The sequence below is a fragment of the Geotrypetes seraphini genome, chromosome 14 (genome assembly GCF_902459505.1).
Source record: "Geotrypetes seraphini chromosome 14, aGeoSer1.1, whole genome shotgun sequence".
Lineage (NCBI taxonomy): Eukaryota > Metazoa > Chordata > Amphibia > Gymnophiona > Dermophiidae > Geotrypetes > Geotrypetes seraphini.
In genome coordinates this window covers 67,863,298-67,875,316 of record NC_047097.1, presented here as the reverse complement: position 1 = coordinate 67,875,316, position 12,019 = coordinate 67,863,298, and the positions used below count along the sequence as shown (strand labels likewise).

General features: G+C 43.1%; 1 protein-coding gene across 2 annotated transcripts in view; it reads left to right on the top strand.

Annotated features, from left to right (window-relative positions):
* Positions 1-12,019, top strand: part of SLCO3A1 (solute carrier organic anion transporter family member 3A1) — a 214,752-nt gene that overhangs the window by 23,112 nt on the left and 179,621 nt on the right. For both annotated transcript variants that reach the window (XM_033920897.1, XM_033920896.1), the window contains exon 2: positions 7,247-7,712. In XM_033920897.1, coding sequence (XP_033776788.1) covers positions 7,247-7,712 — 466 coding nt within the window. The remainder of the gene's footprint in view (positions 1-7,246; positions 7,713-12,019) is intronic.

The following is a 12,019-nucleotide window of genomic DNA, read 5'->3' as shown; positions in this document are numbered from 1 at the left end:
GGACATGATCTTAAAAAAAATTTTCACTAGAAACCCGAGGAGCCTGAAACCGGAAAATCATTTCTTATTGCTATTGGCAACATGGATCCTAGGCAATTATTTCATACCCTGTAGCACTGCTGAGACCAATCTCTCGTGATGTACTTTAGTAAAATATATTTTACATTAAAAACGTAACCTCCAGGCATGAATATGGTAGCTTTTCAGACATAGCCCTGTAATATTAATGCAGTAAATATGTCTTGTGACATTGCATAAAGTCTGGGATAAACATAGCATGATACAGTATAGTAATTACCATCTTGAGTGTTGCCTTCTAGCCGTCTTTTTTTAAACATTACCTAATATTCAGAAAGTATGAGTAATTCTGTTCTGGACATTAGCTTATTCAACGGAGTTCGGTATATTATTGATTAGGCTATTTGTGAGAGGAAAGTATTAATCTGTAAATTTCCCCTATTCCCAGGGAGAATGCTCGTTCCTTACGCTCCATCAAGAACATTAATGATCTGATGACAAAAACCTCCTGTCCGTCCCATCCTTAAGGTGTATTAATACCTGAAGGGATACTATCTTTTCAGTCGTAGCCCCACAAACGTGGAATTCACTACCAAAACAATTGAGGGAAGTCAGTAGAAAAATTCAAAGGATTCCTAAAACGCTTTCTGTATAAAGACGCTTTTGACAGTTAAGATTTCTAAGAGGCTTTGATTATTCTCTTCCTCCCTCCCTGTCCGGAACCGGGTCAGGGGTGTGCAAGAGCTGCTGCGCGCTGTCCCAGCAAATAAGTGCAGCTGGCACTGAAGATAAGGAGCAGCCAAACTGGAAGGAAGACAGAAATGCACTTGCAGGGGACACTGATCTGGCTTCGGCAGAGGGGGGCATGCCCAGCTGGACGGCACTGAACCAAGTAAGAGAGAGAAGGGATAACGTGGGCCAAAGGGAGAAAGGGGAGGAGGAGCACATTGGGACATGAGAGGGGCATGAATTTGGGACAAAGATTGGAAGGCAGGGAGGGGGGGACACGAATTCAGGACACAGAAGGAAGGGAGGAGGCATGAACTTGGGACACAAGGGAGGAGATAGAAAGGGAGAATTATTGGGGATGAGTGTGTAAGTGAGAGGGAAAGAGGTGCACATGAGGAAAGGAAGAAAGAGGAAAATTGTTGGGCATGGAGGGAGAGAAGGATGAGAGGGAACAGAGGGACCTATTGAAGGGGCTGCAAGGGGGAGGAATGTTGGACATAGTGATGGAGGGAGAAGTGTGGCATGGTGCTGGAGAGGGGTGATAGAAAGAGAAATGTTGGGCATGGGGCTGGTGGGCAATGTGAAAAATGCACATGATCCGGGGGGGATGAGAGAGGGAAAAATGTTGGCTATGGCAGTAGAGGGAGTGGGAGAGATGCACCATGGATCTCTCTCTTTCCCCACTCCCTGTACACGGGATGGAGACGGGGACTGAGTTCATGGGGACAGGATGAGGACTGAGCAGCTTGGATGGGGTGGGGACGTGGGGTTTTATTTCAGTTTTGGTAGTTTGCCGGTCTACAAAATAATTCTTTTATTTCCGCCGGTCCATAGGTGTGAAAAGGTTGAAGAACACTGATTTAGTGCACCGTAAAATAGCTGTGTTAACTGGTTAGGGCAGGAATACTCATTCTCCAGCCCCCTAGACACCCCCCCTCCAAAAAATGGATAGCATACTACAGAATGTTTGGGAATGTCCCACTGTACACCAGTTTAAGCTTCATGTTGACGCTTAGTAAAAGGCTCCATAACTTTTTAAATAGCCAGATATACCCTTATAACTTCTACAGTTGTACAGGTGATATTGGTTTTAAAATGTGTTGCCCCCCTGACCCTCTTCCTAACCCTTCTCTACAGCCGGTGAACAAAGTTCCCTCCCTTTCCCTCTCCCCGTGTAGGTAGGCCCCTTCCTCCCTGCAGGTGGTCCAGTGGCGGGGGTTGTTGAGGGCAGGAGCACAGCCCACCCCCCCAGTTGCTCCCTGCTGAAATGGCTGCTGCGACCTCTCATGGCAGCTCGCGGTCCTGGGAGCACATTCCTGAGCTCGAGAAATCCGTCTTGTGTTTGTATGTGTGTCTATCCTTTTGATTAAAATAAAATAATTTAATTTATAAATTTCCCACAAACATTTTTTTCTTGTCCTATGTTAAAATGCCCCAAGTGTTAATATTTGCCACAGTTTTATGCTAAGAAATAACTTTTATTTCTAAAATTTCTAAACTGCCTATAACTAAGTGGTTAACAATTAAAACGTTCACAATAGTTCATGGACGAAATGCATTCAAAGTACATTGCAATTACATAGTAATTTAATCATCTTGAAATAATGTCAGAAGCTCAATGAATTTACACATTAACCATCCCCACTAAATAAAGTGCAACAATCACAGTTCAGGATTCTTATTGCATATGCCTTACCAACATAATTTCAGAGAAAAGCCTCCACAAACAGTTGTCTTCAACATCTTTCTAAACTGTAAACGGTCAGAATGCCTGCTAAAGGCCTGGCCTAACCTGTTTTCCAGCTCTTGGAGGTGTAAAAAGAAAGGTGGCAGAATTTGTAGAGAAGGAGGGGATTCGTTTTAGCTTGGTGGAGAGTGCCTGGACACACGCAGCCTTCTCTTCGTGTCTTCCGACGTTTTCATTGTCACGGGCTGCTCGTGAGTGTATTTCGCTGCATCATGTAACTCTGTAAATTCTGTCCGTTCATTAAACCGTAAAATATTTTGTTTTTGAGTTGTTTGTTCTGCAAAACTGTTTGCTTTAGAATCTGTCCAAAAGTGATGTGCCCGTTCCTCACTTAATTAGTTGTTACGGTACACAAGTGCCTGAATCAAGTCAGATTAGCAGCTGGATCGACTCTGCTCTTCCGTAGCTATGATTCATTCAAACAAAAAAAAAAAATGGAAAATGTTCCTCTGTGCAATTTCTTTATTGGAAAGTATTGCACTTTAGGGCCAGCTGGGATCCAGACTAGAGAAATGAGTTAGTTTGCTTAAGCTCTCAGTGGTTGCTACGTAGATCTAAAGCAGGGGTGTCCAACCTGCGGCCCCGTGAAGTATTTTGTGCGGTCCCGGTCGAGAGTGATGCAGTGTTTTCCTCTGCTGCCCCCCAGGTGTTTACCGTCTTGCCAGCTCCCTCCTCTGTCTTGCTGCAGCGTTTACGCATTTGTGCGGCCCCAGAAACATTTTTTTCAGCCAGTGCGGCCCAGGGAAGCCAAAAGGTTGGACACCCCTGATCTAAAGTGTTTAAAAATGTATCAATGCAGTCTCACCGGAGTCTTATACAGGGGTATCAATACCTCCTTTTTCCTACTTTCCATTCGTCTCCCTATAGCATTCACCGTTGCCTTTTCAACCTATTTGGCTACCTTAAGATCATCACAAACTATCACACCCAAGTCCTGCTCCTCTTTTGTATACAAAAGTTCTTCACCCACTAAACTGTACCATTCCTTTAGGCTTCGACCCCCAAAGGGGTCGCGACCCACAGGTTGAGAACCGCTGTTCTAGATGTTCCCATCCAGACAATTCCTTGACGTAATCCCACATCAGAACAAAGGTAGGTTTTTGAAAGTTTAGAACATTCACTTTCGAATGAGTCCTCTCTACACTCGTCTTAATATTAAAGCAGTACTTTGGGGCAGAAAATGCAGCCCCTCCTAACAGCCTAGACCCCGCCGCAGAAATATTGTTAGCTGTGCAGCTTGGTTTGTGAAGGAAATGAAGTAGGTGCTCTTCCCAGTGGACACTAATAGTAACCCTCTTACTAAGGAAGTGGCAAGCTTGGTTTATTTTGATTTCATTTCTAGGTGCAGAAGGAATGGCAGCTAAGCTATTCTTGAAGTCGGCACTCGTTAAAGATCTGATTTAAATGTATGTTTATTTAATGTTTAACAGCCGTGCAATGTGAATCTTATAAATAGCAGCAGCCCGGCTGCATTACTACTTATCTTTTTGTCTTCCTTGCAATGATAAATTTGCAGCAGATCCTTTTGACGAGATGTGTAGGCTTCAGTGCTGTGTTACTGGATTAGTAGGGTCAGTCACCAAATTCATACTGCCCATATTTCAGTCACGCACAGAGATGTACTTCATGCAGTGCAGCTCAGCGGCATCATTTAGGAGGACAAAGGCCTTGACGTGTGTCCTCTAGCAATTAATAATTCAGCCAAATTCTTCTCTTGCATTCCACATTTTTCTCCTGTGCAGGGTTTAGTTGTAGTACAGAGGGGCTCCCCATCTGATGTATCTTTTGAGGGAATTCGCACAAGAATAGAGAAGAAACTAACCCCCCATCTCACCCCAGATCCCTTGATCTGGGTACCAACTAATTAGTTAATTAACTATTAAAAATGAATTATTGACATTAATTGGCACTGCATAGTACATATGCACAAATCTGCCTGTGTGCTCTTCTATAATACTGCATGCCTAAATTGTCTTCCACACGACTCCAAAGGGGGGGTGTCCAGCAGAGGGGCATTCCCAAAATTTAGGTGCAGGTTTAGAAAATAGGGTCATTTAGGCCCAGCTATTATGGAGTTGCATGAATTTGAGTGTGATGGGTGACAGGAGAGAAGGGCACGGCAGGGGGCTAGATCGATGGGGAGCTAGGCTGCATCCCCAACCCTATATGTCATGTCTGTCTGTCCAAGTTAGATTGTAAACTCTTTTGAGCAGGGACTGTCTATAAATGTCAAAATGTAAAGCACTGCATACGCCTTTCAGAGCTAAATAAGTGATAAGTAGTGGTAGTAGTGGATGTGAGGTTGTTGCTTCTGGCTTGCATCTGGAGATCCTTTAGCACTACAGTGATATGCTGTGGATCGGTGGCATGGAATTCTGCCACTAATTGGGTTTTGGCCTCCATGAAGACGGGATACTGGGCTAGGTGGACCATTGCTCTGACCCAGTAAGGTTATTCTTATGTTCATTAGGTTGCATGCCAAGGAATCTATGCTAAAGACTACACTTCCCCCTTCCCATTCGCGGTTCCTGCACTCGCGGTTTCATATAATCACGCAATTTTTTTTTGGAGAGGGGGAAAATAAAAAAAAAAACAGTCTTAATGTAAAAAAAATCCATCTTTTTTTCCTCCCTGCCGCCTTCCCAGCCTTACCTGGTGGTCTAGAGGGCTTTCGGGGAAGAAGCCATCTTCCTACGCTCCTGCCCCGTGCAGATCGCCATGAGGAAATGGTGCTGGGAGTTCCCGTAGTCTCTCGAGACTACGTCGGGAACTCCCTACAGCCATTTCCTGATGGCGATCTGCATGGGGCAGGAGCGTAGGAAGATCGCTCCTGCCCCGAAAGCCCTCTAGACCATCAGGTAAGGCCGGGAAGGCGTCAGGGAGGTGGGGGTGGGTCAGAGCCGGATAATCGCGGTTTTTCGGCATTCGCAGTCCGGCTCTGCCCGTATCCCCCCGCGAATGACGAGGGAGAAGTGTATTCTATAAAGCAGTGTCCCGCAAACTTTTTGGCCCGGCGGCACGCTAAACCTGGTGCCCTGGCCAGAAGGCACGCGGACGTTTCCAGGATGATGTCGCGTGCGTGCATGACATCACGTTGACGCATTCGCGGAGGCCTTCTGACTGTGACCCTGAACCTGTCACTTCGTCGGTGGGGTATCCAGGAAGAGGAAGAGAGTCGCCTGAGAGGAGGAGATCGTCTGTGCTGGCTGACTGCCTACAGGACGTGCTTCTCGCCGTGCATCTCCTTACCGGTGTCTCGTTGGGGTACGCCTGGAATCTGCCGTGGCACACAGTTTGCAATACACTGCTATAAAGGTTGCTTAGTGCTAAGCCCCCAGATCTGGCGCTTAGCGCAGAGCACGACCGCACTTTTTACTGAACCCGACCCTAAGTACATTTTTATACAGTGCAAGAGTGCTGTTGAGTTGGTCGTATTTAATTTTGCTGTCTTCAATCTTTATTTTTGTCAACTTTCATCCAGGGTGAGGGATTTCATTTAGGGGAAGATAGTGGGTAGGGGATGGAATTAAGGGGGGTGTAGATAAGATTGAATTAATTCATATAGAAATTAAATTTGAAAGAATGATTTAAATTTGTATGAAATATTATTGTAATTCTTATTGTACTGAATGTATTTTTGTATTATCCTATTGTACCGATTGATTCTTTCAATAAAAATTGTTATACATAAATTTGCTGTCTTCAATCTGGTCGCTTTATTTATCATTACAACAGCATCTTCTGTGCCCCTTTTGTATTAAGGACACGTTGGCCCGGCTGCTCTAAACCTCACTGTTCATGGCAGCCCCTTTAAAAGCGGCCGCCGATTGCATGTCAACTGCGCGACAGCGCTGTTTAAAGAATCACACCTCTGGCAAAGATGGCACCGGAAATGTAGGCCGGGGTTTTCAAAGTGTACATTTCTGGCGTTTACCTTTTGATGTGAATCGTGCCTCCATAGGCGCTCTACGGCGCCTAATGCCACTTCTGGTGTTAGTCCGGCCTACAGTGGCGTTGGGTGCCGTAAAGCACTTATGGAGACGTGGTTGGCGCCTTGAAAAACCAGTTTAAAATGGCATTCAAACAGTGTTTTTCACTTGGCTCAGGCACCTAAAAAAAACAGTGCTGTTTTCAGAATATGACCCTCCGAGAGCTTTAAGATCTATTTCTCAATATAATCTTAACATTCCATCTTTAAAAATAATTGGTACACGTCGTACCTCAATCTTTTCTGTGACAGCCCCTATGATTTGGAATACTCTTCCTTTACACTTAAATATGGAAAAAAAACTTTAAAAAATTTAAAAGCAATTTAAAATGCTTTCTTTTTAAAGATGCTTTTAATTGATCAACTGTGTTTTAGTAATTAACTTATTCTGGTTTCTTACATTTATTTTCCCAATCCCCTTTTGTGTTTACCTTAAATGTTTATCACATTTTCTATATCGATTGTATTTCTCCCCCTCTTCTGGGGCTTTTCGGTCCTTTTTACCTAGCACGTATTTGTTGTCAGTCATGTAGTTTTTTATTGTTTAATTAATAATAGATGTTTCATTATAGAAATGTATGCTTTAGTTGTTAAATTTTTGTTTAAATGTTAATTTTTAATTTTGTTCAACGCTTTGTAGTTTCGAAAAAGCGTTCAATCAAAAACCTCAATAAACAATATGGGCCATTGATTCTTTTACTTAAGCATTCGTGTGCAAGTTTCACTACAGATATACTGATATATCCCCTTTTTCCTTTTTTCAGGTAAGTGTTTTAACAACCCTGGAACGAAGGTTCAACTTGCAAAGTACGGATGTTGGAGTCATCGCCAGCAGCTTTGAGATTGGGAACTTGGCACTCATTCTTTTTGTGAGTTACTTTGGAGCCAGGGGCCACAGACCACGCTTGATAGGATGTGGAGGAATAGTGATGGCCTTAGGAGCTCTTCTTTCGGCTCTGCCTGAATTTCTGACTCATCAGTACGAGTATGAGTCGGGAGAAATACGATGGGGGGCGGAAGGAAGGGATGTGTGCGCTGTTAATGGGTCGGCCAGCGATGAAGGACCAGATCCCGATCTTATCTGTAGGAACAGAACGGCCACCAACATGATGTACCTACTCCTTATTGGAGCCCAGGTCCTATTAGGAATTGGTGCTACACCCGTGCAGCCGTTGGGAGTCTCCTACATCGATGACCACGTGAGAAGGAAAGATTCATCACTGTATATTGGTAAGATGATGCTCTTTGAATGATTTCACTGTTTCTAATTGTAAACCATTGCCATACCTTTTTATTTTGAAGCAGTGGAGAAGTAAAAATATTTAAAAATATATGACAAACCTAGTAGAGAGAGTCTGTATAGCATTAGTAGTATTGTAGGAACAGCTGGAGAAGGGGCACATAGCAATACCCCGAGATTAGGCAAGCATCCAGGCATGATGTCTAATATTAAAAGAAATTAGAGAATACTTCAAGATGTTGGGCCCATGTGTAAATGGGTATCTAGATTGTGTTAACTCTGATTTTGGGGCGCGATACATCATTCTGTTACATGCTACATAAAACCAACTTGAACCATCCAATATTTGGGTTATAAAGTTATCCAGGAATATAAATAACATGAACCTACTGTTCAGTATTATGTCACCATAGGGTTTCTCGGTGACATTTATGTGTGTCTATCAAGTTTCAAGTTTATTATAGAATTTGATTAATCGCCTATTCCAAATTCTAGGTGATGTACAAATCGATAAAAATTACAGTTAGGGGAAACAAACGTAACTAACAAAAAAAACTAAATCTACTAAACATAATAAAAAACCAACTTATACAAACATATAAAACACAAGGAAAGGCTAGGTAGGAATGGAATATTTAATGTCTACAACTGGTACATAAGTCTAAAATTTCATACTGTCTAGAACTGTTAATGGGTTTTCTGCTGCTGTTCATATCGCAGTGATTTCTACCAGGGTGTTGGGTTTGTTTGGGTTTTTTGGTACACTAGTTGTCCAGGTATCCAGAGCTGAGATTGTGGTGTCATAATACCTCATTCCACCAGTGCCTAAGAGCCAACCTCATCAGTGATGTCACAGTGGCTTTATTATCCTAAACTTGGCTCACATAAGAATCAATATGAATGGGCCCAGCCACTGACCCACAAGCTTTGCTTTGAAGAATGCTGGTGTAGAAGGACTGAGGTTGAGAAAGACACTAAAGAATGACACCGGATGGTTTCCTGCGGTTATCTGCAGGGACTGGAACGGTGATTAAAAATGTCACCATGTCATTCTTTACCTCCACAATGGTTTTTAATCGAAGACGGCAAATAACTTATGAAAAAGTTATTCGCGGGTCTGTTAATCCCCTGTCTCAGCGAAGCAGAGTGTTGGTTTCATAGTATTTTATGTAGAAGTGGGGTGGATTTTGAATTGTTTCACACCCGAGCCTGTCTGTTGAAGAATGTGGTTAAGTGTTGTAATAAATCAAATATGTAAAAAAAAAGTGCTATTTAGAATCCAATTCATATGCTTCATCAGTACTTTCAGCATGCATTGACTGGTTTGCAAATGTTCTAATGCAAATATCTAAGCAAATGAGGGAATGAGATGCAAAGCTTGCAAAATAGATTATTCTATACCTAATAATGCATGCTAAAACTCATATAAATTAGTACCCATAAATGTAATTTTAAAAAAGTTAACAATATCTTGTGGCATTGCAGTTACTTTTTTGCGATAACATCTGTGTTAATGCGCCAGTGTTGTAAAAAGCACAAAACTCATTTACATATCATTAACCTAAGCCGTTCATGTAAACTAATTAACACTCATTAATGGTTGGTGTTGATGCCCTTTATTTAGTGCGTTGGCCCATAAGTTAATTGTATGTCTAAGGAATATGCCATTCCCTCTGTGACTGAGCAAATTACTCATGGTTATTACTAGAAAAAATGTTTGCTTTTGTCACTGGGGCTCAGTTTTTTAGTTCTCGAGTTTCTGTGTAGGTGGACTTTAGTAGAACTAAGTTCTAGTGCAAAAGGCATGTGAGCCTTGAAACAGTGGTTTATTCTCCTTTACGCTTGAATTTGTAGAAGGCATCATCTATCTTTTTCTCTCAGCTCCGCCTCTGCATCTCTGGGCTGTGCCCTACCTTCTCATTTTTTTCCTTCTACAAGTGAGTTGAATTATGTCTTTCTGATCTGATTTAGATTTTTTTATTGCCTGGTTTTTATCTGAACGGAGAGGCTTCTGGTGCTCAAGAGGTCCTTAGTCTGACTGGTGTAACTCTGCCTGGGAAAAGACAGAGGCTCTGTGGTTAGAAGTCTGTAGCTAGGAGGGCAACCCTTTTACAGGGAACCTGCCTGGCCAGCCTGCCCTAACACTTAGGTGACTAAGGGACCATTCCCCTGGAAGCCTGGTTCACTCCTGGTTTTTTCCAGAGCTTGAATGCAGGCTATGTGGCCCTTTGTCGGTCCTGAGGGCTTTATCGGTGCTGGCTGCATTCCCCCCCACCCCCGAAGATGTGTGAGGAGCTGTGGGGGTCTGGGATCTCGGGCTTGTTCAGGGTCTGATTGGCAGTCCAAAGAAACAGACTTTTGGAGTGACATTTCATGCTTGTCTGAGGCACATTCCTCTCCATTGTCCAGCTGCAGTTTCAGCTGAAGCAGGCACAGTGCCAGCACAAATGCGAGTACAGGCTATTGTATCCTATAGGCAACATCAGGGTGTTTTACAAATTGAAGTTTTAGAGGTTTCTGGGGCTGGTATTTGTGTCCCCCATCTCCAAAAACCCCTTTGCTGAATTTTCTGTGCATTTATTTAGCTCTCCCGGGCTGCTTTTTTGTGCCAAAACATTACTATCGCAGCCATCTTGGATCCCAATTTTGTTTTAAAAGCCTCTATCTGCCTCAAAACACATTGATTTTGCTTAAAATCATTCTAGATGGACTCCTCAAGTTGTTTTAATGTGGGTTCCTGCCAAATTTGCACTGGATGAGAAGTGTCCATGTTCCATGTGCTGCAGGGCATATGAGGGGCAGGGGAGTGAGAGCGCTGGGCTTAGTCCTCTCTGGTTCCTCTAGGGCAGTGGTCTCAAACTCGCGGCTCACCAGGTACTATTTTGAGGCCCTCAGTATGGTTATCATAATCACATAAAACAGTTTCTTGATCATATCTCTCTTTAACTATAAATTATATTATTATTAAGACTTAGCCAAAAGGAAAGATTTATAAACTATAAAGAGTTTAACCTCATGCAAAATTGTCATTTCTTTAATAAGACATTAACTATTTTTTCTGAGGCCCTCCAAGGACCTACAAATCCAAAATGTGGCCCTGCAAAGGGTTTAAGTTTCAGACCACTGCTCTATATGATGTTTTCAGAGTTATGAGAAAAGTTTCTGCTTATTCAATCTCTGTCCATAGAATGCTGTGGACCAGGCAATGTATAGAAAATTTGGCTTCCAAGGCCACTTTCAACAGGCTTCTGTTCAAGAGCCAAGTCCTTTGGAAAAGGACTGGATGATCTTATGGACAGATTATCACCTGAGGTTGTTACCAGGTAGATGACTGCAGGCCCCTGGATGGTCAGGTCATAGTTCCTTTGGAGTCCTCAACGATTTCTTCAAGGGATACAAGCTCGAATCCTTTTGTACTCTACTGTAGACTCTCTAGCCAGTTGGCCAGAGAAAACAGTCAGGGTTCGAGCAATGGTAAAATGGCTTCTAGATACTCAGGTCGTAGACTTGGGCAACTACCTCATATATTTCATTGTGCCCAAGAAAAGGTCAGATGTATAACTAGAGACGAGTCTTGGATCTGAAGTCAGTCAATGCAGTGCTAAAGGTACCCCAGTTCTGGATGGAGACCATGAGTTCTGTCTTTGTTTCGGTGGAACTGGGAAATGTCTGGCCTCTCTAGATTTGGCAGAGGCCTACTTACATATTCCCATATTTCAGGCTTACAGGAAGTTCCTGAGATTCCATGTATTGGAAGATATTTACAGTCCTCAGCATTCCCATTCAGTCTGGCAACAGTGCCTTGCATCTTTTTAAGGTGATAGTTATCGCAGCGCACCTGCGCAAGACAAGAATCCATGTGCTTGAATGAGTAGCTGATGAGAGCTCTGTCCAGGCATGAGGGAGAGACAGCAATGGCTCATGTTGTCCCAACTGATGTAGGACATAGGTTGAATCTTAACTTTTGGAAGAGTCAGAGTTCATGCACTCCCTTGAATACTTGGGAATTTGCTGCAACGTGGCAGAAGGCTGTGTTTTTTTGTCCAAGCCACGCAAACTAAGATACTAGATTTTGGAGATCCAGGAGATGCCAGCTCTCACGGCTTGGTGCTGGGCTCAATGGTGATGAACTCAGAGTTTGTCCCATGGGTGAGAACTCATCTACATCTTCTCCAAGATGCATTATTTCCTACTGATCTCCACAGCTGGATTCCCTACAGCAGTGATTCCCAACCCTGTCCTGGAGGAACACCAGGCCAATCGGGTTTTCAGGCTAGCCCTAATGAATATGCATGAG